At 30.8% G+C, this 27,473-nt stretch overlaps 2 protein-coding genes across 5 annotated transcripts; one reads left to right on the top strand and one right to left on the bottom strand.

Annotated features, from left to right (window-relative positions):
- Window positions 1-1,643: 1,643 nt before the first annotated feature.
- On the bottom strand, window positions 1,644-2,930 carry LOC133677892 (mitogen-activated protein kinase kinase 9-like). The gene has a single exon (XM_062100027.1). The coding sequence runs from the start codon at window positions 2,771-2,773 to the stop codon at window positions 1,808-1,810; it is 966 nt and encodes a 321-aa protein (XP_061956011.1). The 5' UTR covers window positions 2,774-2,930; the 3' UTR covers window positions 1,644-1,807.
- Window positions 2,931-19,069: 16,139 nt separating this feature from the next.
- On the top strand, window positions 19,070-26,497 carry LOC133678666 (potassium channel SKOR-like). Of its 4 annotated transcripts, none has more exons than XR_009836020.1 (14): window positions 19,070-19,350; window positions 19,444-19,688; window positions 20,378-20,602; window positions 20,702-20,765; window positions 20,919-21,258; window positions 22,058-22,353; window positions 22,929-23,009; window positions 23,130-23,228; window positions 23,952-24,176; window positions 24,416-24,604; window positions 24,927-25,002; window positions 25,125-25,419; window positions 25,677-25,764; window positions 25,885-25,973. XR_009836020.1 is itself a non-coding variant. In XM_062101096.1 (14 exons), exons 2-14 carry the CDS (start codon window positions 19,444-19,446, stop codon window positions 26,408-26,410), a joined length of 2,457 nt encoding a protein of 818 aa, XP_061957080.1. In that variant the 5' UTR covers window positions 19,072-19,350; the 3' UTR covers window positions 26,411-26,497. The 4 variants fall into 4 exon arrangements, 3 of the variants coding, with proteins under 3 accessions (XP_061957080.1, XP_061957078.1, XP_061957079.1); XM_062101096.1 differs by lacking the exon at window positions 25,677-25,764 and adding an exon at window positions 26,178-26,497 and having other exon boundaries at window positions 19,072-19,350; XM_062101094.1 differs by lacking the exon at window positions 25,677-25,764 and adding an exon at window positions 26,172-26,497 and having other exon boundaries at window positions 19,074-19,350.
- Window positions 26,498-27,473: the final 976 nt, after the last annotated feature.

Genomic DNA, 27,473 nt, shown 5'->3' with positions numbered 1-27,473 from the left:
ATAATTAATTTATACAAGAAATGTCTTTTGTCAACTATAGGCTTAAATTCTTAAATTTTTTTAAACTTAAAATTTTAAAAGGTATATATTATCTTATATTATTAATTAATTTTAATTAAAAAAATTCAAATAATAAAATTCAAATTCATAATCACTTAATCAATAAAATTCTGATATTATATTTAAAAAATTATATCAATTAAAAAATTTAAATTTTTAAATGATATTTTAAATTATAATTTATATTAATATGATAATATCTAATATTTATCCAAAGAAAGACTAGAAAAGAAACATGCGAAGTGACGTGAAGACTGTGCATCTTGCTTGGGAAAAGACAGAGAAACCAACCAAATTTGCATCATTAATAACTTTAGAATTGCGATAAAAGAATTTTTTTATTTTTAAAATATATTAAAATAAATTATTTTAAAAAATTATTTTTGATATTAATATATTAAAAAGATATAAAAAAATTAAAAAAATTAATTTGAAGTAAAAAAAAATATAAAAAAATCAAATTATTTCAGAAGTGTTTTTAAAAACAGAGTTTTTAAATCTGGCTTAATGGTCGACCCGGTCCAAGGCCCAAGTCATAGTTTTTGCCCGGGTCTCAGGGTTTTGATCGGATTATTAGATTACTTGGGTCAACCTTAATTTTTTTTATAAATAAAAATGATATTTTTAGTTAAAAAAATAAATAACCAACGGGTTGCAACCAGGTTTTTGAATAGATCTTGTCAGATTAACCGGGTCAACCCATTAAATCACCTAAATTCTTAACTTTTTTTTTTATTTTATCTTAAACTTGATCCAATTTCATCCTTAATCCCGTCTTAGATCGAAAGTTTTTTTTAAAAACACAAAAAGAAGTAGGCGAAAACAACATATTAAAGAATTCTTCAAGGACAAATCACAAATCTTTATCAAAGTGCACGTGAAAATTAATGAAAAAATAATGGGATTAAAAAATGTATGGGGCTCTTGCACGCTTTTATGCTTTAGCAGGAAAGTGGAGAAGGCTCCCCCACAGTCATGATCTCAAGAGTAGTCACCAAGATCTGCTCACCCCAAAAAAACGTTACCATGTTGTATTTAAAAGGATATCTTCTATTGATTTAAAATATATTTTTATTAATTTATATTGAAATTATCGGGTGTTACGCTTATTATTTTTAGTTTTAACAACAAACAATTACAGCAATATTTGACTATTTTATTATAGAAATATCTGATTGGTGAACGATGATGATATTTTCTTATAGAAATTTCTCACAGTAATATATATATATATATATATATATGTTACTCCACTTAAAAGTGCCCCCATGTTACTAAACTAATCTGCTAGAAAAGAAAAGGGACTGAAATCACCATGCATGGATGGGAACTAGCTATGCGTCATGCTACGTCCTGTGCTGTACCCAGAATTTTTATTTTTATTTTTATTTTTTACTTTTTTCTATGAAAAAAGAATATTCAAGTCATGAGAGTTCTTTCTTGATAGGTTAGTATTGAAATCTCATTAAATAAAAAAAAATTGAGCTTTTTCAAGAAATAAAAAATAGTACCTAAGTAGATGAACTAAAAATGAAAATATAAAGGATGTAAAGAACAAGAAAATGAAAAAAAAAAAAAAAGTCTCGTTTTGAAGAGCAGATTTATTGCTTAATGGAACAGAGCTACAAAAGATTCAGATTGAGAGAATGTACAAAAGAAAATCCCAAATCCAGATTCCAGAAGTCTGTACAAAAAGACTCAAAATTATGTTCCCAACCCACAAATTTAATTGGGCGTTCGGGTCAAATCACAAGTCCACTAAATCGGATCTTGGAACTTTACATACAAAAGGGTGAGCCAATAGCTGAGCTGCTGTCCACCTCTTTCCAGACTCTTTCTGCAGGCAACACTGAATAAAGTCCCGAAACTCCTCCGACGCTCCCTCCGGCAAGCTCGGCGGATCCCCAAAACAAATAGCACACATAAGAGTAGCCCAATCGGGTCTTTGACCCGGTGGAAGAAATGGAAAATGGCCCATATAAAGCTCCAATAAAATAAGCCCCAGGCTCCAAATATCAGCAGCATAACCGTTATAATTGCCACCGTAAGTATCAGGATCAAACCTTTCAGGACTCATGTAAGCACAAGTACCAACATACGAATTACAAGCATCTAACGTACGCTGCATGATTTTACTCACACCGAAATCAGCAATCTTCACTTCCATGTCCTTGTTAACCAGCAGATTTGAAGGCTTCATGTCTCTGTGGATGATTTTCTGGGCGTGCAAGTAACTAAGACCATTCAGAACCTGACTTGCAACATGTGACAGTTTGGACTCATTGAACGTACCATGTTTTTGCATAAGTGAATCGAGTGTGCCTAAATCCATGTACTCCATCGTAATTGCTATGTCCCCAGATGGTTTTTCATAAACCCCATGGCACTTAACGATGTTGGGGGAATCTGTACGGCGGAGAATCTCGATTTCTCTGTAAATTTGGCGGCGGACTAATGGGTCACTATCTCCATGTACAACTTTAAGTGCATAAATTTGTGAGTTTCTCTTGTGACGTACTTTATATACCGTGCCACCGTTACCATGGCCTAGCACGTGTATTTTTTCAATATCATTGCAAGATATGGTAGAGGTGGTGTTGTTGTTGTTGATGGTGGTGGAGGTGGGGGGAAGCGGTAGGGGGAAGCGGGGGCGGCGGTCCGAGAGTTCGGGGAGACGGAGGTTAACCTGGCGGCGTTCACGGACAAGGGCCATTAAGTGAAGAGGGATATGATTTTTTTTTATTTTTTTTTCCGGGAAGGTTAGGAGGAAGTGAAGAGGCGGAGGGCTTGTTATATAAGTGGAAAGAGTTGAAGCACGTGGAAGATTTTTTGGGAAGGATGGTGGAAGGATAGGGAGAGGAAGGAAGGACGTGGTGGGGTGGTGTGGGGTGGGGTGGGGTGCTAAAATTGAAAAGAGCTTTTGTTGGAGAGTGATGAAGTGTAATAATGGTGGCTATTTTTTTAAGTGGACTCTGTGCATTTCTTATCTTCTCGTGACCAAGTAGCCAGTCTTTTGATTTTGATTTCTTTTTCGTGATATTTCTTTAATTCTTTTTTCTATTATTATTATTATTATTATTATTATTAAAACAATTGCCATCACTTTGAGATATGTGATTTTTATTTTATTCTACTATTATCTTACGACACATCACATGACGTGGTAAGATGTTTAGTAGATATTGTGTATATATGTTTATTTATAGATATTTAAAATTTTAAGTATTTTACATGTGATGCAACGGAATCATTGATATTATATATCCTGATTAAAAGTATGATTTAAAACCATGATTATAATGTAATTGTCACGTAGTGAATGCATTGAAGTATCGATTTGTGTAGATGCCAAATATTTCCAACCGCTTGATAGATAACGAAAAAACATCACAAGTGGGAATAATTTAATAAGTGTATATCCTATAGAATGAATATCTTATATTTGTTAAAATTGAGAGATCGAAATTAACTTATCAGGTTTTGGATTTGTTTCTTATGAATCATTAATTTGAATATCATAAACTTTAGAGCTACTGGTGGTTTATATAATCATTAATTTTAAAGTCTCGAGAGATTAGTTGAGGTGCGCGTAAGCTGTCCCGGATATTCACGGTTACTAAAAAAATCTCATATTTGTTTTTTTTTAGTTTTAATTGTTTTTATATTAAATTAATATTTTTTAATTGTTTTTTAAAGTTTTGAATGGTTATCTAACAACCCTTTTTGGAAAATCCATTTATTGTTAATGTGTATATCTAAACATGAGACCACAATCTTTCTGCAGGGTGTTTGATAGTGAGGTCAAAATATTATTTATTTTAATTTTAATGTTTTTTAGTATTTTTAATCGTTTTGATGTACTGATTTAAAAAATAAAATTTAAAAAAATATTATTTTAATAAATTTACAAATAAAAAACACTTTAAAACACAAGTTTTATTATCAAATCCATTAGCCTGCCGTCGGCTGATTCTTTCAGGATTGGATGAAGTTTGGCCGAATACAAAGCAAGACCAGAAGCAGCCAGAGTGCTTACCTTCCCCTCATTTTTCTATGAATTATCACAAGATGCTTACCTCTTCCACGGAGATTTCAAATTATAAGTTAGGTTTAATGTAGAGATCCAAATATCAAGAGAAGAGAATCTGCAGTATATGCAAGATTAAGCAAAAGGCATCTCACCTCCCCTGCAAATGATTATGGGATGCTTGCATAACGACTATACTAACAAGCATAATAATGCAAATGGACCCAATGAATATAACTTAGGAACAGTGGTAGATACAGCTTATATTGGGACATAGAATTGGTTAAAGGTTGGGATTCTCTTAATGTCGTGGTCCTCGTGGAGCCGGCACCAAGTTGGCCAAATTGGAAATTAATGCCATGAATAATGGATTAGGTTCAACGTAGCTGCAACAACTTAGCCACCCAGGTGATCAAAAATTTATTCGGGAGTATAGTTTGGTCTAGCTTTTTAAAATGTTTTTTATTTAGAAAAATAATAACATAATATTTTTTTATTTTTTATTTATTTATTTTTTATATTAATATATTAAAACGATCAAAAAATAATAAAATAAAATTATTTCAAGCAAAAACAAATTTAACATTCACTGAAACTCGTACATCCATAACTCCAAACAAACACCAAACATTAATAAGGATATATATCCCAACCTTAACCAACACTCTGCTCCAGTCACTCAAAATTAGGGGTGACTAAAAGTTTATTTAGTAGTATAGTTGGAGTTGTTTTTCAAGGTGTTTTTTATTTAAAAATATATTAAAATAATTTTTTTTATTTTTTTTTAAATTTATTTTTGAAATCAACACATCAAAACAAAAAAACATATAAAAATAAAAGTATTTTGAACGAAAACAAATTCAACATTCACTGAAACTCAAGCAACCACAACTTCAAAGAGGCACTATACATTAATAAGGGTATCCAACCTTAACCAATGCTCTGCTCCAGTCACTCAGAATATCTTTCAAGGGGGGACTGGTAGAATGCAGTTTTTAATGGTATTTATTAATCTGGGAAAATTCCAAATTAACTTGACTCTCTAAATTGATTCTTGATGTGCTGTCGAAAATAAACTTTTCTCAATTGTTAATGTACTAGAAATGTATTCTACAATTGGGTTGCGAATGTAAAAAAAATAATCGAATTGATGTTTTCTCTGACACCTTTTTTTTAATTATATAAAAATAGGTCAAGAAGATTCATCCTGTTTATTTTCTCTAACTTATAGGACTGATGTTTAAGTGGATTCAATCCCTCACTTTTATCATTTTAAATTAAAATTAAAATTTAAAAATAAATCACATATAAAAAAGAAATTTGATTCATAATTTTGAATTCAACCTAGATATCTAAATTAAAAAATATTAGAAATGTAACTTATGAATATATTGTTGTGACTTGATACTAGTAGAGCCGACTCTGTTCCGCATGCCAAAACAATATGGATAGCATTGTTTATTTTTTCAATAATTCATTTTAGTTCTCAAAGTTTTATTTTATGTGATTTAATTCTAATGGAAAGCAAATTGCGATTGAATTCTTAATCAATGGTGGAAATGAAAGAAGGGGGGCCAAAATAAAAAAGGTATCAAACACCGATGACGTATCAGAGATTGCATAAAAAATACACTTAGGTCCTCTATCTTTAAAAAATTACTTTATATATACAATATAGATCCCTTTAAATTTTTTTTAAAAATCATTTTTGGTACACAAGTTCATTTGTGTTATTTTTCAGTCCTTGATTAGAGAAAGAGGAGAGAGAGAGAGAAGGGCTGCTAGATTCTGAGGATAAAAAAGAAAGCCAGCGTTCACTTCATTTTCGCTCACTAAATAGGTTTTTTTGTTGTTCTCAGGTTTCATGAGATGAAAGAGGCTTTATGGTGGTTGTTTAGAGCCTCGATATTACATGAAGAACAAGATCTGAGCTGAGAAACTTAAAACTAAATTGGTTTGATTTCAGGTTTTTGGACTATTTTTTGGATATTTGAAGTTGATGAAACAGTTTGTGGGTGTTTTAAGGATGTTGGTGAGGTGTTTTTGAATTGAAGTAGCTTAAAAATTGGATTTTTAGGGCAAAACACTAGATGCCTAATTTACTAGCCACCATTATGGTGGTCGGAATCTAGGCTTACAGACAACACATCATCTGTCTTGACGAGTGACATGTCGTTTGCTTTTTTTTTTAAAAAAAAAAGGACGGACAACCCTTTAAGAAATTAAAAAAAAATAAAAAAAAATAAGCTCAAGCTTGTTAACGCTCATTGGCTCTTTATTGCCTTTTTTTTTTAAGTTGAATATAAATTTAAGTGGAAAAAATATTGAACACGGTTGAGTTCATAGTTCGAGTCACAAGTTTGACTAGTTAACCCACAACAATCTAGTTATTATTGTTTTTTCTAACATTTTTTTTTGATATCTTTTTTATATATATGTTTTTTCAAAATAATTTTTAAATTTGTCTTTCAATTAATATTCATTTGTTTTTTTATTTGATCTTTTTTTTTACAGAGATTGTTTTTTTATGGTGTTGTGCATATTTAATTTTTAAAAAAATTATTCTGATTCATCTATAATTTTTTTTTTATATAAGAATTATATTTTTGAAAATAAAAATATATTTATTTTCAAATAATATTTTTGATATATGCAGCCTTGCATAATAATTAGTTATTGTGTATATTTTTATTTAATTTTTAATTATTATTAATATATATTTTTTGTTTATCAATACATATAATTCTTAATTTATTTAATAATATGTATGCATCAGTTTTTTAAAACGTTTTATGTAAAAAAAATATAATAGAAAACTTACATATATAAATTTTTTATATAAAAAAACACATCTGATCTACAGCAGATGATGTGTCAAATAGATGGTGTATTTTCAACGCCCGTGCACAAAGATCTGCTTGCTGACTGATTTGAGCATGGAAGAGTATCAGAAGCTGCTGCATTTTTCCGGTGAAGATGCTGACAGAGGCGGCTATAGAGTAGGCATATTGAGTTACTTGAATCCAGCCGTTTATCATACACATCTTTCATGACTTGGAGTTTCGATTATTTATATAAAATCAACGATAATAATGATGCTCATCTGCATCACTCATTTATATAAGAAAACTTTTATATTATTGTTTAGAAAATTTAAGAATTATTTTTGTTTGTTTTCAGTATTTGTTTTCCATGGTTAAGAATTATTAGAGTGATATTAGTTGTTTTTCAAGTTTTTTTTAATATATTAAAATAATATATATTTTTTATTTTTTAAAATTTATTTTTAACATCAACCAATCAAAACGATCTGAAAATATAAAAAAATAATTTAAAATAAAAAATACAAAAATATTTTTATAAATAGTTTAGACTCACTTAAAAAATATTTAGTTAATTAACACTTAAGTTATAAACCTCACTTAAAATTCTCTTCTGGAAACTTAGATTAAAGAAAAATTATAATTTATAATTTTTTTAAAACTTATCTTTTCAAACCATAACTTATATAAAAATTATAACAATATCAAACATACAATATAATATTTAATGCTGAGTTTATTACGAAATTGATGTAAAAATCAGACCTCCATGGTCTCCATCGAGTCATCAACATCTATGGAATGGAAATACGTAACTGGTTCCCTTCTGTCACCACCATTAAAATGGTCTTCTTGCTTCTCTAAACAAGATTGGACGAAAGGACAAACGAAGCTAGGTAATCAAGGCAGCTAATCTGGTCCATATATGCCTCGATCCTTCATTCATGATGAACTTTTATTAATGATTTTAATTACATGATCAAGTTTTATCAAGGAAAACACGCGACCTATGAAAAAACATTAAATATTTTATAACAATTAAAACATTAATCCTCTAAAAACTACATAAGTTATTTTTTACATATATTAGTGAAATTATAAATATAATAAGTTGTTTATAATAAGAAGATTTATCGAAATCAAATTTAATTTACTATACGAATAAGTCAAATAGTTTTACTCTTTTCTTTCCCTTATATCTATCTTCATTGTAATAAATAAAAAAAACCAAATACAATCGGTATCCCTGAGACTTTTATTAATCATTTGTGGTTCGAGGTTTCACGAGTAACCCTCAATCGTGTATAGTTATACATCACATAAATTTAAAATATTTAAAATTATAATAATTATTATTTTTTAATATTTTTTTTAATCGCGTAGTTCTACATCACATGAATTTGAAATGTTTAAAATTATAATAATGATTGTTTTTTAATGTTTTTTTAAAATATATTTAAATAATATATTTTAAAATTTTTTATTTTTGATAAAAAACATTTTCTAGTCTTCTCTAGGCCGAGGGTGCTTATGAGGGTGGTGTTCCACGACGAAACAAGGGAATGAAAAGCTGTTTTGCGTTGGATGCTTTTTACACTTCCCACAATAATATGGCTCTATTAACATCAACACGTCAAAACTATTTAAAATCATAAAAAATGAATACCTAGAAAACCAGAACTGAGCATTGTTGGGGTTTCCGGCACCGCCATGCGCGGACCAGTGGTGTACTGATAGTTGCTCAAAGGAGGGCTTAAGCACACTGTGACACAATATTTAACGTGGTTCGGCAAAACCGCCTACATCCATGGGAGAGTCAATATTATTAGAGATAGATAGAGAAAGGGTTACAACACACATGAAGGAGGAGGCTCACTTCACTCAAACTCAGCTCCCATTGCTCTCACACACTGCTATACAAGGCAGTAGGGCTGCTGCCCTTGGCAGCTACTCTCTCTTTCTCTCCTCACGTATCTCTCTCTTGTTCTCTTCAATCCTCTCTACTTTGCTCTCTCTCTCAATACCCTTTTATAGGCAACAATTGTGTCTTCTCAACAATGACTGCACATGAGTTAATATATTTGTCAATAGTGGGTGCAACTATCATTGGTAAATGATAACCCTATTTCTTAGGGTAGGTTGCCCAATAATGACAAATCCTAACAAGCATATGTTTGCATGCTTTCAAACTTTCAATGTAAAAAAAATCTGTAAAACGTGAAGTTAAAATTCTTAAAACGGCGCCAAATATTTGAACATAAGCAAATTCCTAGAAGACTAGAAGTGAGCAAATGTATGCTAAAAACACATGTTGTTTTTTAATCATGTGACAAATAAAGGGCATCCCCCCCCCCCCCCCCCTTTCTATTTCTTTCATCTTTCTCAAGTCTCGGGTCAATTTGTCTCTCCAACTTTCTTGTAATTTAGCACAACAAAGGCCACATAGATTTTTTTCAGCTTTCTTCAATTTAATTTCAATAATTTAATACGAAGTATTACGTTAAAGAAATAAAAAATATTTTTTTCCCTTAAATTATATCTTAGTTTAAATCAACTGAAATACATATTTATTTATTGGATCACACGGGTTTTGCTAGATTAATATTAAAATTTAGCCCAATATAAATTAAAAATCTCAACTAGGTTTAATAACAATGAAAGCGAATTTCAGCAGGACTCGTCATCAAGAAAGATACGGTGATTATTCTAAATAATGGTTGATCATTTTTGTTAGCTTTAACTTTTTAGCCTCATCCTTTTCAGGTTTCTTTCCACGAGCCGTTCCTTCTGCCGACGTTCCTGATTTGGAATTCTAGCTTAAAATTCAACTCTCTATGGCGCTCCGCATTAAACATCTGGCAAGGACAATGAGGGCCAAGCGGACTTCAATGGCCAGAGATAATTGTCAACTTGTCAACTTGTTCCTGTAATACCAATCTATGTAATACAAGCTACCATTTTAGCTGAATTGTACGAAGTTGAATGGTAGATATACACTCATGCTTGCTTCCTCGACAGGGGAATTGAAGAAAATGGGGCATGAAAGCGCATGCAAGGGCATTTCTTTGTTTCTTACAGCAGCAGGTCCCTCTTGCCTTCTGGGTTGATTGGATTAACGGTAGACCAGTTTGTTTCTTCTTCTTTTTACCTTAAAGGAGGTCTAAAATTTCAAAATTTACAAGCCAACGTAGGACCTTCTTGTATCCCAGACCAAAGTCATGGCCACTTGTGCTAACGTTTTTGGTTACTATAACTCGATAGATACCTAGCTAGCTCTTCTTCCTTGGAAAGATCAATGATTCTACACAAGGAAATTCACAATTCTTGCATATTCATAATTCTGTGGCACAGAGAAGAAATTAATGGTTCAGACTTGCATATTCATAATTCTGTGGCTCAGAGAAGAAATGATGCAGACTTGAATAAATGTTCATTTCAAGAAATGTCGATTATTCAACCATTCAAATCAAGAACAAATGGGAGAAAAATCATGCTAGAAATTATTTAAGGGACCTGAAAACAGGAGGGAGGATATTCACCATCCTAAAAAAAGAACTATGTTCAAAGAGTTCCTCAGACTGCATCGACTCGATCTCTCACCAACAACACACCCGAGGAACTGCGAAGGTCGAAAAAACAAGTATTTGACTACTAACTAAAGCAAAAACATTACAAAATTTAATTAGAAAAAAAAATCAATTTCCTAGCGAAGTCACCGTGCAATTGTAAAAACTTCGAACTTTTTACCGGGGACAATTCGGTTTTTTCATAAGAATCCATTGGTCTATTGTCAGATTGATGAGAGTCAGTTCAGTTTTTTTTTAAAAAAAATTTAATATAGTAAAATGACTGAAAAAACTCTTAAAAAAATAAAATTAAACTTGCATTTAATGGTGTATTCATCTTTTTTATTTTTCAAAAAATGATTTAAATACCCTTACATTCAGTTTTTTTACTGCCATTTAAGGGCTTTTTCATCCTTTTCATACTGGTTTTTCGGTTACAATCAAGTTGATTTAGGAAAAATTTGGTCATTTCATAAAAATAAATATTAATAAAAAAAATAATTGACGTGTGCATTACACACATTATTAACGAGTGAGCTATTCCCACACTATTTGAACCATGATGAGTCTACAATAGGTTTTTCTTGTTGTAAGAAAGTGTCTAAAACACAGGGAGGATGAGTCTATAATAGATTTTTTTCTTCTCCTCATGATAATTATATTGGCAGCTTATTTTTAATGTTAATTATTGCCAAATTGTTTTTGCTTTATTTATTGTTGATACTTTTTTTAATTATATTATTAGATTAATTGAACTCATTGAACTTGGTCAAATTACTAGCTTGGATCACATATTTTACTTGTTTCTTTAAAAACAATGGCGTCGCTTGAACAATATTTTTTCATTATCAACATTTTATCCATTTTCTTTATTGTTGTTGCATTTGTTTTATTTGTGTTATTTAAATTAGCCGCGCTTATTAAATCCACTCGAGAAAATGACTCGAGTCTCATATTATTTTTTCTATTTTAGAATACTTGTGTCACCTTAACATCTTTTTTTTACTATGAAAAAAATTTAAGTCGGCCCGCAGCGTAGCACAAGCTACCTATCTAGTTAACAAAATACTAAAACTCATAACGAGTTTGTTGTGCACGTAGACACAAATTACTATTCATTAGAAAAATAAAGTGATGGATTTGCCTTTACACCATAATAAATTTGAAGTAGGGATCGGAGGTAATTCAGTCTTTTTATTAGGATCAATTTGTCATTATCAAATTGATAATGGACAGATTGATCTTTTTTTTTGACATATTAAAATAAATGAAGAGCTTTTAAAATAAAAAATTATTAAATTGTCTTTCAAGAGCTAATTCATCTTTTTATTTTTTTTTAAGCTTAGTAAAATAATTGATGTACCCTTACAAGGGAAAATTATTTGACTAATGTCCAATGGTTTATTTATTTTTTTTCTCATGGAGTTTTTGTAATATTCAAGTTGATTTAGAAACAATTTGTTCATTTAAAATATTGAAATGTTAATAAAAAAAACTACTCGCATTAACCCGTTGACAATTTTAACATTGTTTGGGTGATCCGTACAGCAATCTTTAGTGGTCAAATAGTTGCTTCCAAGACGACATTCAAATTATCTTGGCAATCCCTTCATACTTGGGTGAGCTTTGGCTTGACACTAACAATTTTTTTTTCTCTCTCTCTAATCCTTGATTTTCAAGTCTAACTTTTTAAATTTTCAAATCAGCTTTTCAATTAGTTTTTTTTGTTCATATTTGATCCCTATTTTTTTTATTAAAATTTGTTTAATTTGAAATAATCTATAAAATTGGGTTTTGTTTTCAATTGCTTTCTCTTTTGATTTTTTTATTTGTCGGTTTTGATTTTGATTTTTTTATTGTTATTTGTTTTATTTGAGATGTTTTTTAAAATTATTATTTTTTACAATTTCATCCCCCTTCAATTATCTTTTCTATCAAATTTGATCCTTATTATTTTGATTGTTATTTTTTTATTTAAAATTTTTTTATATTAATATTTTTTTAGTTTCATTTTTTAATATTAAATTTATTGAGAATTGAGTTTCTTGATTTAGTTTAAATTTAGAATTTTAAAATTTTCAAGTTTGAAGGATTAATTAATGTTTAAAAAAAATTTCAGGTTTCTTTGTCTTTTTTATATCCGTCTATCTTTTGTTTTTTTTTGTTTTAGTTTTGTCTTCTCATTTATTTAATAGAAGATTAAAAAAAAAAAGGCATGAATTTGAATGGGAGAAGTCACATCAGAGTTGGAGGGGATAATTGGATTGTCTCATAAGAGCCAAATATTCAACAAAACGTCATGCATGATGGAAGCAATGAGGGGGATGCAGTTTCGACATCAATTACGGGTGATTTTGACACTCGCAGGACTTTATTTTTATTTGTATAATAAAAATAAAGTTTGCTGAATCGCTATAAAACACATGTGTGTCTCTGTTTTTCTTTTTCCTTTTTACTAATTTGATGTGAATTATACAAATAAACATGTAATATGCTTTGACACGAGGAGGTATATGATTTTATTTTTTAATATTAAATTTTTTCATAATTAATTTTATTTTGTTTGGTTTAAATCTAGAACTCATGAATTATAAATTTAAAGGATTAATCCATGTTTAAAAAATTCATGAAGGTTTTTTTTGATTTTTTATAATCTTTTTCTTTTGTGTTATTTTAATTAGCCCTTCATCATTTATTTAATTAGAGATTAGACTTGTTTTTTTTGTTTTTTTTTTCTATAAGAATTTTCATCAATTTTAAAAATGATCAGGGTTATCTTAAATCATTTTATTTATCGTTCTTTTTTAAATTTAGGTTTTTTTATAGATATTTTTTTTATAAGACTAAATTAATTGATAAAATCTAAGAACGATATGCTCATTTTATGATATTTATTTAATTTATTTTCTGAGTCGTTGTTCTTATGTTGCATGGAACCTCTTTTAATGTCGTCATCTAGCCTTTCGTAGCAGTAATAGAACCATCCAAGTGAGCTCTTTCTAGTGACAACGTAATGTTCAAGGCAGAGTAATAATGAGTTTCCAACGAACTTTTTTTTTTTATCATCCTAAATATTATACTAGCAACTCATTTTCAGTACTAACTATTGCTATTTTTCATTTTATTTATAGCCAATGTTTTTTTTAATATTATTATTAAATTAAATGAGCTTAGTAAATTCAATTAAATCAATGACTCGGGTTTCAGATTTTTTATTATTATTTAAAAACATTAATGTCGTCGGATATCCTTTTTTAATTGTTATTTTTTTCCAGTTTATTTATTATATTTATTTATTTATATTATTTAAATTAATCAAGCTTATAAAATACATAAATTTGAGAGAATGAACCGGGTTTTCTTTTATTTTAAGCACTTGCATTACCTTAAAAAAGATTTTATTTAAAAGATTTAAGTCGATCCACAGTCCAGGTGCAAGCCACCCATACAGTAAAAACTCATGTTAAAAACCAATGAGAAGAGTGATTTTGTAAATAAAACAAAAAAAAAAATATAGGGCAGCAGCCTCGGTTGGGCTGGATCCAGCACAATTGAGGCTGCCATTTTTGCAACCCTGTTTAGGATGCCATCCAGCCCGACCCCTGCACCAACAACAGTTCCACCACACACAAAAACAAAAGTTAACTCTGTATTTTTTATTCTAAAATTTTATTTGATTTTGTGATTTAAAAGTATTTAAAAAATATAATTTTTTTAATTTTTTTATATCAAATCAATTTTTTTTTGATGTTTTTAGATTATTTTAATGCGCTGATGTCAAAAATAATTTTTTAAAAATAAAAAATATTATTTTAATATATTTCTGAATAAAAAATATTTTAAAAAACAACCACGAATACGGTCAAGTTCAAAGATAGGACTCTGGTGAACAAATACACTTGCATTACAAATCGATGCTTTTTACACTCTCTAGTTTCTAACTTTTTTTTTGCTTTTATTAAACTTATTTAGAAGGTGTTTGGGTAGAAGATGTGGTTGTTTTTTTTTAAATTTATTTTAATATATTTTTAATTTTTTATATTAATATATAAAAACAATATGAAAATATAAAAAAATAAATTTAAAGAAAAATTAAATTTTATCAACTTCAGTTATTCAATTTTCTGAAGTCTACAGTGCATCTATAGCGTCAATATAAACAAGATGGGCACAATTATCAATCACAAACTTATTCGAACCAGAGTGAAGAGCCAAAACCTGAATGAAATTTCAGAAAACTGCAAAAAGAAAAGCCTTGTTACAACCATGAGCAACCCCAGGCACATAAACCACTCGAAAGACTTCTTTCTAGACAAAAATAATCTTCCAGCTAAACCCAGAAGGAATGGTTAAGAGATGTACATAATATCATCATTGTAACAAAAAAAAGAAAAAAGAAGCAAGTCTTATCATCCAGGGTGGTTCCTCTCATACAAATTGTAAACATTACAAGAGAGAGGCTAGCATTATATCCCCATTTCAATCCAAAGTGAATGTAAAACTACAGTTTTGATTGCTGATCGGGAGTTAGTTTTTCCATGCAACATGATAAATGAACGAAGGATCTTAATTCTGCTCAGCTCTAGCTTCTGCTGTCAAAGTTCCAATGATATTTGCCACTGAGCAACTGAATTTCACTTCTGAGGCCAGAGAGCTAACCAATGCCTCCATATATTTCAGCTCTTCGTGAAACTCCAGAAGCAACACCAACGAAGAGGATTTTCCATATCTTCAAGTCTTGGAACCCAATCGCAGGCCGGCAAACCCAACATAGATGAAGCCTTTGTACATGGACCTGCCTGAGGAAACATGTCATACTTCTTCAGCCATTTCCCAAATACCTAATCAAACCCATCATCTCTTTACTATTCAGTTCACTAATTGCAGATGACATTGTTACTTTCAACATTCTGTGATACCAGCGAAGAATGCAAACAAAGGACAGATGTCGAGAACCCATCATAGGCAAGCATAAGCAGAATTGCAGCATCCTTAGCCACTCGTAATTCATTGTCTGAGAGATTTTTATCTCTTGCCTTCTCAATTGCTAACAATTATTGCATGCTCAATGCAAATAAAAAGCAAGTCAGATTTCTTTTTCACCAAAAGACTCGTGGTTAAATTCGAATACAATCCCACTAACAACTAAAGTCTCCACCAAATCCCAAATCTCTAAACTCACGCTTCCATAACCAAACCCTTCACAGCTCGAACCTTAAAAGATCTCACCTTCTCAATCAATCCCCAAGTATACCCTTTATCCATTGAATCAACACCGACCGAGATAACTAGCTTCTCCCAGATCTTCTCAAGAAATTGATTCAAGATATCAACGAATTCATTCTTAATAAAATTATGGCAGTCCTTAAGCTTTCTTTTTAACGTAGTATAGAATCTTTTGCCTAACTCAGTAATTACAGAATCAGAAAGTGATGGTTGCCACCAAACGTAGCATCTGGGGTTTCATGTTTTGGATTTAAACTTTCTTAAAAAATATCATATGGGTTTAGAATTATAGAGTACTCGGAATGGGGCACAAAGTGTTCAGGATTTTTCACACCCTTTGTCATCACTTCAAGCAAAGACGTCAAAAAATCTGTCTGAGAAACCAATAGAGAAAATCTAAGAACATTCACAAACTTGAAACGTTTGAATTTGGACTCGAGCATCATAGACAAAAACAAGGTTTGAATTGAAGAAGAAAATGAAAAAAATGGCTTAATTTGATTCAATTTAACTAAAAGCGAAAGAAATTTGATGCTCAAGGATGATTTTGAAACAAATAGCAAAATTAGAAATCAATGAAGGGGTTAATTGTAGAAGAAGATCAAAATTGAGAGTTAAATTATTAAAATTGCTTAATTTTAGAAACCAAGGATGAATTTGCAAGTCTAAATTGATTTAATTAGGGATATAATTGAAAATAAAAAGATGATTTAAACCAAATTAAATGAAATTGAAACAATTAAAAATCCAAGGACTGTAATGAGAATAAGGAATGTTTGTTCGAAATTTTATTTCAGTCCATTTCAATCCATATAATTCAATTTAGTCCAAATTGATTCATTGATTTCAATCATATTAGTCTAATTGAATTAATTTGATTCAATTCAGTCCAAATTAATTCAATTTCAATCCAATTAATTTTAATTAATTCATTTTTAGTCCAATTGAACCCCAAAATCCAGCGTTTAATTTCAGATTTTTTATTGCAATCCCAAGCAATTAAGCTACAGATTGCAATCTCCTAAGTTTAGCTCCTCGATCTCATAATTACAACCCAAATCTTGAAACAGGTCGCCAGGAATCAAGTCCCAAAAATTATGCTAAACGACGTTAATTCCAACTTTTGCTTCATAATAAAAAAGAGACGAAAGAACAAAGGCCCGCCAATGAATTATAATAAGTAGTATACCCTTTAATGAATGGGGTTGCCGACATTAAAAACAGTTCTAATGGCCCGCCAATGAATTATAATAATTAAAAATGGCTTTTGTCAACATGTTATAATAATCAATCAAGAATTCTAATGCCCTACCAATAAGTTATAATAATTGGCAATGACTTTTTTCAAAAGGTTACAAAAGTTGCTCTGGAATTCTAATACCCAATTAATGGGTTATAATAAATGATAATGTCTCTTGTCAATAAGTTACGATAGTTGAAACTCCGATGAGTGTAGTTTGATTCATTAAGATTTTAAATTTATTTTTTAGAAATTATCTGTTTGAATTTCATAAATTTCAGAATTCCTGAAAATTTATATAATTATTAACTTTAGAACCCATAAAATTAATTGAGATACGTATAAATTAATCAAACACTCATATTAATAAAAACATTATAATAATTGAGAAGAAATAATCAATTAAATACTTGATCAAAGATATATATATATATATATATATATATATATATATATATATATATATATATCAATTTGATCTGAGAAGTTATGTTCTTGGATACAAATATAATATTATTTAATTTTTTTCTCTAGTTTTATTTGTTTTAAATATTGATTTGATTTATATTGAGATAACTTTTATCTCTAAAATCCTGCAAAATATCATGAAACTTTCACCCTCTAATTTCCATCAAACCCTTAACATTTCAAATTTAAATTTTATTTTTTTAATATGGACTTCTCTTTCAAGTTCTTTAACTTTGTACCAAACACAATCGAAGATGCTTGTATTTTCATAATTTATTACTTTTTAAGATTGATAGAGCATCCAACAAACGAATAAATGAGTAAACCAAAGATGATTTGCTCTCACTATTTTACGTACTGATATTCTTTTGATAAAAAAATAAATAAAAAGAAGATAAAAATAGAACATTTGACAAATCATTCTGGGCTGGCCATTCATCGAAAGAACGAAAACATTAGGAAACACAAAGCATCTTCTCTTCCACAATCTATAAACTATATACCAGGTCCGGCTCCAGATTTGAATTTTTATCAGGTTACTGAATTGTGAGGATCAATTTTTTTTAAAAAAAAATTTTAAATGATATTGTTTTAATAATAAAAAGTTAATAAATTGCAACCGAATTTTTAACCAGATCTTATCGGGTCAACTGGATCGTTGGATCAACTAGGTCGCCGAATCAACTAGATCACACCGAGTTTTTTCTTCCCTTGATTTTTCTTCAGCTCGGTCCGGTTCTACTTCTGGGTTGGCCGGGTCCTGAATCGACCCGCCAGACTAGATTTTAAAACTATACTTTAAAGTTTTTTTTTTGTTTTTTATCCGTAGAAAACACAAAGTTAAAAGATGAACAATATTGATCAGAATTATAGAGATGCCCAGCTAAAGTGGTGTCGCTTCTATCTTTCTTTATTGATGCTTAAATAACCTCTCTTGGTAATTCTTAGGTCGTGGAAATTTTGTCGACCCTTAATTTTATAATTATATATCATAGTATTCGGTTGGATCGGATCTAATCTAGTCTAAAATTCCGATTAAAATTCCTTAAATCACTTTAAATTTATTCTAAAATAATATTGTTTTAATTAAAAAAACTAAAATAACTTTATTTTGGATACAAATTAAAAAGAAATTCTATAGAATTCACTCATCCCAATCAAAATAATTTAGAAAAAATTGATTAATAACTGGATTAACTTGCTAGATTCTTACGCATCGAAATTAAATCAATCCTTATAATTAAAAATATTTATAAAATTTTTATTTCTAACCATCCAAACTAAGATATATATATATATATATATATATATATATATATATATATATATATATATATATTAATTAGGTGGAATTCAACTTAAAGTTTATTAAAATAATATTTATATATTTATTGTAATTTCAAATATATATTTAGAGTCTGTTTAATATTATAATAGTGATTCCTTTTAAAAATACTTCTCACATGAAAATGATTGAAATGATGATTTTTTATTTTTAATTTTTTTTAAATGAATACATTAAAATAATTAATTTAAAGTAAAGTAAAGAAAAAAAATTAAAAATTATTAATTTTTTTAAAAGATAAAAATAATTTTTTTTTCTAATTATCGAGCACATAATTAATGTGGATAATCTTCTGTTGTTATTGTTCTTGCTGCCAGTCATTGATTCCTACTGTTAGCTTCTTAATATGTGCTACCTCATTACCACGAACGATTCTCTTTGTCACCACAAATGTCTCTCATTATCATCTACGCTAACAGAAAGCTCAAGGGAATATTAAGCACAGGATAAATCTCCCCTCCATTGTCAAAAGTAGTTCCCGGCAACAAATTCCTTCGGCATCAAACACATTTATATAAAATTTATCTTTCACTTTAATTTCATCATGAAAGATTAGCTTTCTTTCTCTTTCAAGACTGAAGGTTACTTGCACTCTGGTTGGTACTTACATTCATTCAGAGATCTCGTCTTCTTTCATTTTTATCACATTCTATGGCCAGCCCACGATTTTTCTGTTGAAATTCTTGCAGATGATAATGATGATACAGGGAAGAGAAAGGACAAGGGGTGGTGTTGGTAATGGAGGTGATGGATCAGATGAGGAAGAAGAATTGGATGTTGAGAAACTTAGAGGGCAAAGCAAACCATCATGGAAGAGGCTATTTGGGCTGCTCATAATGGAGTCTTCGATTCGAGATGGAATCGTTTCTAGAGATGGAAGCAGCTTAGGGCAGTCTTCCGTTTCTGATGCTTATATTATCCGTCCTGACAGCTGGTAGGCACTAAGAACCTATCTTCTTTGAGTTCTAGGCCTCTCATCTTCTAGGTTGGGCCGTACAATCTTTAATCTTCGTTTAAATAAAAGTATAGGGTTTAGGGCAAGTCTAGTTTTTCCTCTAGAGGTTTAGATTGAATCAATGTCGCCACTGTGTTTTTATTACCCCCCATTTCATCTGGAAAAACTAGTATAATCGTTCTAAATTGGAAGAAATTTAGCTTTATTTGTTGTTTTTTAAATTATTTTTTATTTAAAAATATATTAAAATAATATTTTTTTAAATTTATTTTTAATATCATGACATTAAAATAATATATATAATGAAAAATTAAATTTTAGCCAATCTCTTTGTGTCAATACTATATTCATGGATAATTCTTTATGGAGGGTCTCATTTTTAGTCCTTAGATATTTGGTATGTTTTCATATAGGTCCCTTAAAAAGATGTTACTTGCCCCCCCAAATTTTGAAAATATGTCATTACATTCCTCAACTCTCGTAATGTTTCAAACTTCCCTCCCAACAATTTTTAGTCCATGCTCCTCCACTTAATCTATTCATGATTCAGAGTTGCTGACTTGCTGCTATAGAATGCTGCTAATACAAGGCTTTCCATGACTGGCTGCTAGTGGGTGCATAAAGGGTTTCTAAAATCAAAATTCTGTTGTGTGTGATTGTGAAAGCAGGAGGTACACAGTATGGGTGCACTTCATACTGATATGGGCAGTCTACTCTTCCTTCTTTACACCACTGGAGTTTGGTTTCTTCAGAGGACTCCCAGAGAACCTTTTCTTGCTAGACATTGCTGGTCAGATTGCTTTCTTGATAGACATTGTGGTCCATTTCTTTGTGGCCTATCGTGCAACTCACTCTTATCGCCTGGTCTCCAGTCACAAGCTCATTGCCATTAGGTCTGTACCTTTTGTCCCATCTCATATTTTCTTGGTCTTGGTTTTTTGCCATGTATTGATTGGTTATTATGTATATTTTTTATGACATGTTTTGTTAAGGTACTTGAAATCTCGGTTCTTGGTTGATTTTCTTGGCTGTCTGCCTTGGGATGCCATCTTCAAGGTATCGTTCTAGGACTTTGAAGGACCATTTCTGTTAAATCCATTTTCTTAATGTCACTGTTGCTTCATTTATAATTGTTTTACATATTGAGTATGAACTGGCAAGCTTAATCTCCTTTTTGGGTCCTGATATGGAACTATCTGGTTTAATCAGGTTTCTGGGAGAAAGGAGGCAGTGAGATATATGTTGTGGATTAGGCTAAGTCGGGCCAAAAGAGTGTCAGAATTTTTTGAGAGGTTGGAGAAAGATATCAGGATCAATTACCTTTTTACAAGAATTGTGAAACTTCTTGTTGTTGAACTCTATTGTACACATACAGCAGCCTGCATTTTTTACTATCTTGCTACTACTATGCCTCCCTCCCAGGAAGGTTACACATGGATAGGAAGCTTACAGATGGGTGACTATCGCTATACACACTTCAGGGAGATTGATCTTTGGAAGCGATACATAACATCACTTTACTTTGCCATTGTTACTATGGCAACTGTCGGTAAACTTTTTTCATATGTTTAAGTTTAATAGTTTGGTGTTTGATAGAAGTCGAGATGAGTGGCAAACAGTGATTGCTCTTCAGGAAACTGTATGACTGAAATCTTGAGAAATATTGATGCTGAATCATTGCTAGACAAATCCACGCTTACATTAAGCCATTCATGTCATACTAATAATGCAAATGTTTAGAGGAACAATTATCTTGCCGCGAATACAGGAACCAGCTTCTGATATATTTTGAATACAACCTGTTTCTTTTTCTTCATGATTTCCTATACCTTCCATGGTCATGAATTCTGATCCATCAACCTCAGGATGTAATTTTCACTTTAGGAGAAGCAGTTGTCTGGAATCCATCTGCTTTGAATTTGTGATCTTGATATCTGCATGATCTTTCTCTCTTTTTCGTGGATGCTCATAATTATGGGGAAGGTGAAAGTTCCTACTGAATGCTAGAAAGTTTTAGGCAGAGATTAGTTAAATTGATTTAGTCACCAGATATGTTAGGCAAGCTGATATACTGCATGGCATTGTTGAACACAGATTGTATTGGATTTGTATATCGAGGTTAGGCTTTTCCATTGCAAGATGTCATGTTACATCAATAAATGATTTGCTCATTGTCGAATTTATTCTGCGCTATATTTTTCAATTTTTGCTAAAAACATGTCGTTTCTTTATTCGTTGTCATTGATTTTATGCTTTTCTTAATGTGATTCTCCCTGTTATTTGAGGATGTGTTATTCTTAACATGAGTTGCTGTATATTGCGTGATGATGAAATGCTTTCTTCTGCAGGTTATGGAGAGATACATGCAGTAAATGTCAGAGAAATGATATTTGTCATGGTTTATGTGTCTTTTGACATGATTCTTGGTGCTTATCTGCTTGGTAACATGACTGCATTAATTGTAAAAGGATCAAAGACAGAAAAGTTTAGGGATAGAATGACTGACCTTATCAAATACATGAATAGAAATAATCTTGGGAAAGGCATGAGCAACGAGATCAAACGCCATCTGAGATTACAATACGATCGCAGCTACACAGAAACATCTGTTCTGCAGGAAATCCCAGCTTCTATTCGGTCAAAGGTATTGATAATAGTTAACGGCTTCAATTTTTAAGCGGATAGAATATTGTTGATGTCGAGCTTAAAATTGTATCAACTTCTTCCTATCCTGCAAATTAGTTCGGTGCAACATTACATCAAATCCAGAAGAAAGCATCCATGCTGATATCTGTTGCAACTTATTTGGCATGTCAAAATTTATATCTACCTACATCGACCCTGCATGTGCTTTCTCTCTACACGAATTATATACATCATATAAGTCAGATTCCTACGTATTATTTTAACTCTAATGGCAAAAGGAGCAAGAGGTATATGGAATAGACCTTCCCATCAGCTGTTCCTTTCTCTAGTACCTGAATTTTTGTTATCTTATTTAATTAACGTGTTGGTGTTCTATATTGGTCTATCACAGTAGCGTTCTAGATAGTTGGATTTATGCACTGCATCTGCCGATCTCGAGTAATTTTTTTCCTTTCCTAGTTGGTAAATTAGATGCTTTATTCTTGTATTAGATAAGACTTCCTGCTTCAGGAATCAGTAATATATGGTGATTCTCAATCATGTGTTTTACAACACGTTGTTTCTTTTTGGCAGATCTCACAGAAATTATATGAACCATATATTAAAGAAGTTTCTCTTTTCAAGGGTTGCTCTTTGGGATTCATTAAGCAGATAGTAAGCTTTTTCATTAAATTAAAGTCTTTTGAATCCATGAATGGATTTCATTCTATTACATTAAAGCATGGATTCATTGTAATTGTGGGAAGAGTTGTATTCATTCGTCATGTTTACCAGGCAATTCGAGTTCATGAAGAGTATTTCCTTCCTGGAGAAGTGATTATAGAGCAGGGACATGTAGCAGATCAACTTTATGTTGTCTGCCACGGTGAATTGGTAACATTTCATCTTTGACCTGTCTTTCTTCTTCAATTGCATATTCCAAAGCATCACAAGTGTAGCATATGTTTCTGTATGTATTAAGTTGCTGCTGTGTTTTGATATGAACCATTTACTTGGCTTCGTTTGGGATTGATCTTTGTCTTCCTATATCCAAATGGAACAAAACAAACTTTATCGCCTCTTATGACTGTCTATAATACCTTTAACTGTGAATGTGATTGCACCAACGTGGTCAACAAAGCTTAATCTAAAATTTGGCTGAGGGAATCTCTCAAATGTGCATGTGCATTCACACACACATTCAATAACAGAGAGATCAATGTTGATTTGTGTTTATCGAATTAGTACTCCTACATTATTTTTATTCTGGATGATGGCACATGTCATGCATACTATCAAATGTATTTTAACAGATACAAGGTTATGGAAAAGTACAATTTTCTCATAAGATACTGTAAAGCAACTTTAGTCAAATATTTAAAGTTGTAATCATGCTGCAACTATCTTTCAGATGTAAAGAAAACTAGCTATATTACAATGCAACCTATATGCTTGACATATCAAGTCATGTAGACCTCTGAATAAGAATTTGCTCTGTTTGATGATACAAGTGTGTGTGCACGCGCACACCTGTCTCTGAGTGTGTTTAAAGGACTGTATCAGTAAATCTTTTTAGTTTATGATGTCAGCGTATAGGCATGACAATGTTATCTGCAGGAGGAATTCGGAAGAGGTGAAAATGATCTAGCAGAAGAGTTTATCAAGCGTCTGCAAACCTATAGCTCATTTGGGGAAGTTTCTTTTCTTTGCAACACTCCTCAGCCTTATACAATACGAGTTCGGGAACTATGCAGGGTATTACGACTTGATAAGCAATCTTTTACAGAGATCCTTGATATATACTTCTCTGATGGGCGAATTATCTTGAACAATCTCCTTGAGGTGAGTTTGCTTTGATATCATTGCTTCTGATCTTTCTCCTAGTTCCTTTAGACCTTCACTACATCAAACACTTGTCCTTTGTAGTTGTTGCCTAAATTTTATGTTCTTGGCGGTATAATTATGTTCTCCATTGGCTGTAAAACAAGAAATGAAGCCTTTGAAATCATACTTCTTCTAGCTAGATATTATGAGCTAGAATACGTGGTGGACTTATTTATGTCAATTTATTCAACTGCCAGGGAAAAGATGCCAATCTACGGAATGAATTATTGGAGTCAGATGTTACCCTTTACATTGAAAAGTCTGAATCGGAACTCGCTATGAGGTTGAATTGTGCTGCTTTTGATGGGGATTATTATCGACTGAAACGGTTGATTGAAGCTGGAGCAGATCCTAACAAGGTTGATTATGACAGAAGATCACCTCTGGTATGATTTCTGAAGGATGGACTGACAAGCCAGTCTTAAGATACTATTATCTGGTGTTAGACACCTTTGATTTTTATCAGATTAATTTGTCAAATATCCTTTTCCTTATAAGATATTGTTATCTCGAGACTTTGACTTTCAAAAAGGTAGAGTACTGAACTTCAACCGTTGCATTATTATAATATCATTGAGTAAAAAATCTAGAGCTAAATTTGTAAGCGGTTTTTCTCAAATATGGATTTTAACTTCCATTTTCTTTCTTGCAAGATAGTATGAAACTGTTTCTTGTATAGAAAATATAATATTGTTTTTCTTTCAACAGCATGTTGCTGCTTCTAAAGGAGATGGAGATATATCTCAACTGCTTATCGAACATGGAGTGGACGTCAACATTTCAGGTAAGTGTTCTACATTGTTTATTGCTGTATATATCCTCCAGAATCATGTACATATTCTCTAATCCAATCTTGAAGTTCTAAAGCAATCTAACAACACATTTTTGTTTAACCCTGTCTATCAGATAAATTTGGGAACACACCATTGCTAGAAGCCGTCAAGGGTGGGCATGATGAAGTAGCTTCTTTACTTGTTAAAGCAGGGGCATCACTGGCAATTGATGATGCTGGTGGTTTTCTCTGTACAACTGTTGTAAAGAGGGATTTGAATCTCTTGAAAAGGGTTCTGGCCAATGGAATCAATCCAAATGCAAAAAACTTTGATTATCGAACACCTTTGCACATTGCTGCCTCGGAAGACTTACACTCAATCGCAAGTTTACTTGTAGAAGCAGGGGCCAGCGTTTTTCCAAAGGACAGGTATGACCTGAATTGAAGGCCAGTTTGGCCAGTCACTCGAGGCTAATTTATGTTACCACTTGATGCATCGCATACGAGCTAGTTAGGGCACATGTCTCATTCGAAACTCAGGTTTTGGAATAATTCACTTCTTGATATCTTCACATGAAAAGTTTTGTACAAATATATGGTTTGGTAAATTATGCTTTAGGCATTTCCTATTAGAATTTCCATATTCACTATGGCCGCATGGACATTTTTTCCCTCTTCAAATATAGAGATCAGTGAGGAAAAGAATAATGGCAAGGCATGAGGACCTTCAATTGATCATGAGATGCATCCTACCTTTGTTGGACGAGAAGCATGGTGAAAAGTTTAAATCTGTTCCCAGTCCTAAATATTAGCACACAATATTTTACTTCTCTTGAATCTGGATTTTGATCATGTGATTTCCCTCATATCCTACGGGCTATTTCCTGTTTATAGATGGGGAAACACTCCACTCGATGAAGCTCGTATTGGTGGAAATAAGGATTTGATTAAATTGCTTGAGGTTGCAAGAGCTTCTCAAATAGGTTAGTAGCGTGTCCCTTTTCTTGGTTAAAGGTTCTTCTTTTTTTTAATGGGCATCTTTCTCATCTGCATTAACTATGGTAAATCAGACATGCTTTCATTCATTGTGTCGTATTATACTCTGGTGTTGTTATGCTTGAAGTGGTTTCTCTGCTAGACTTCTGCACATAGTCTCAAAAAACTTTTTCATTAATTACCAGTAACAGATGATATGCAAAGAATGAAATGCACAGTGTTTCCATTCCATCCATGGGACCCAAAAGAGAAGAGAAGAGAGGGAGTCGTCCTGTGGGTTCCTCAAACCATTGAAGAACTTGTCAAGGCAGCTATGGAGCAATTAAAATCTTCAGGTGGTTACCTTTTATCTGAAAACGGTGGCAAAATTCTTGATGTGAACATGATCAGTCATGACCAGAAGCTATTTTTGGTCAATGAGTGATCACAAATCCCTGCAGTCATTTTATGACTTCTTGACAAATTGTTCTGATTTGTGGGGTATATCATAATGAAGAAGCATATTCATAAATTCATGCTCACCTTTTCATAGTTTTTGAATGGTTATTATGCATATATTTAATTAAATAAATCTAGAATTATATGTTTTAACAAATATAAAAAAGTTGTTAATAACAACTAAAGACTATACTGAAAAATTACTTATTAAATACAAATTAAGATATTTAATTTTGCATTGAAAGCTAAGAATTAATTTTGATTTAATAAATTTATTTTTTGAAATTTATTTTTTATTTAATTAAATAATAATAAAAATAAATGATTATAGAAAAATGACTGAATAAAATTCAAGAAAACAAAAATTATATTGGCTTACACAAGAATAATGTTTGCTGACATTAGAAGAAAATCTTATAATGTTATTCGAAAATCAAATAAAAATAAAAATATATTTATTAAAAAATTTCACAAACACATTTTAATTAATTTATTTTGATTAAAATTGAATACTTGCAATGTCAGGCACAGCACACACATATTTAACCAATCTATTTTAATTAATATAAATTAAAACTAAAGAAAAAAGAGAGGATAAAAGTTAAAAAAAAAGTTAGGGAATGTTTCGAAACATAGTCCAACTCGTGTTTTTAAAAATTTTAAATTTTTTATTTAAAATTAATATTTTTTAGTGTTTTTAAATCATTTTAATATGCTAATATTAAAAATAATTTTTTAAAAATAAAAAATATATATTATTTTAATATATTTTTAAATTAAAAATATTTTTAAAAAAACTACAACTACACTTTCTCATATATTTTAAAGAATTATATTTGGATGGCTAGAAACTTTGCCTATTAAAAGAAAAGGCAACACGGAAACACCAAGCCTTTTATTTTTTTTTCTTTTTGGCCTAGTAAAGGGTTGTCAAACATAATTTTGTTTTTTTTTTTAAATAAAGGCAAAGATGGTGTCATATGCCTGTCTAATTTTCAACTAGTAAAAATCAAGCTGTGACTTTTCTTTTCTAAAAAATTCATTTTTCA

This window comes from Populus nigra, chromosome 18, assembly GCF_951802175.1.
Source record: "Populus nigra chromosome 18, ddPopNigr1.1, whole genome shotgun sequence".
Classification (NCBI taxonomy): Eukaryota; Viridiplantae; Streptophyta; class Magnoliopsida; order Malpighiales; family Salicaceae; genus Populus; species Populus nigra.
This window is presented reverse-complemented; position numbering and strand designations above follow the sequence as displayed.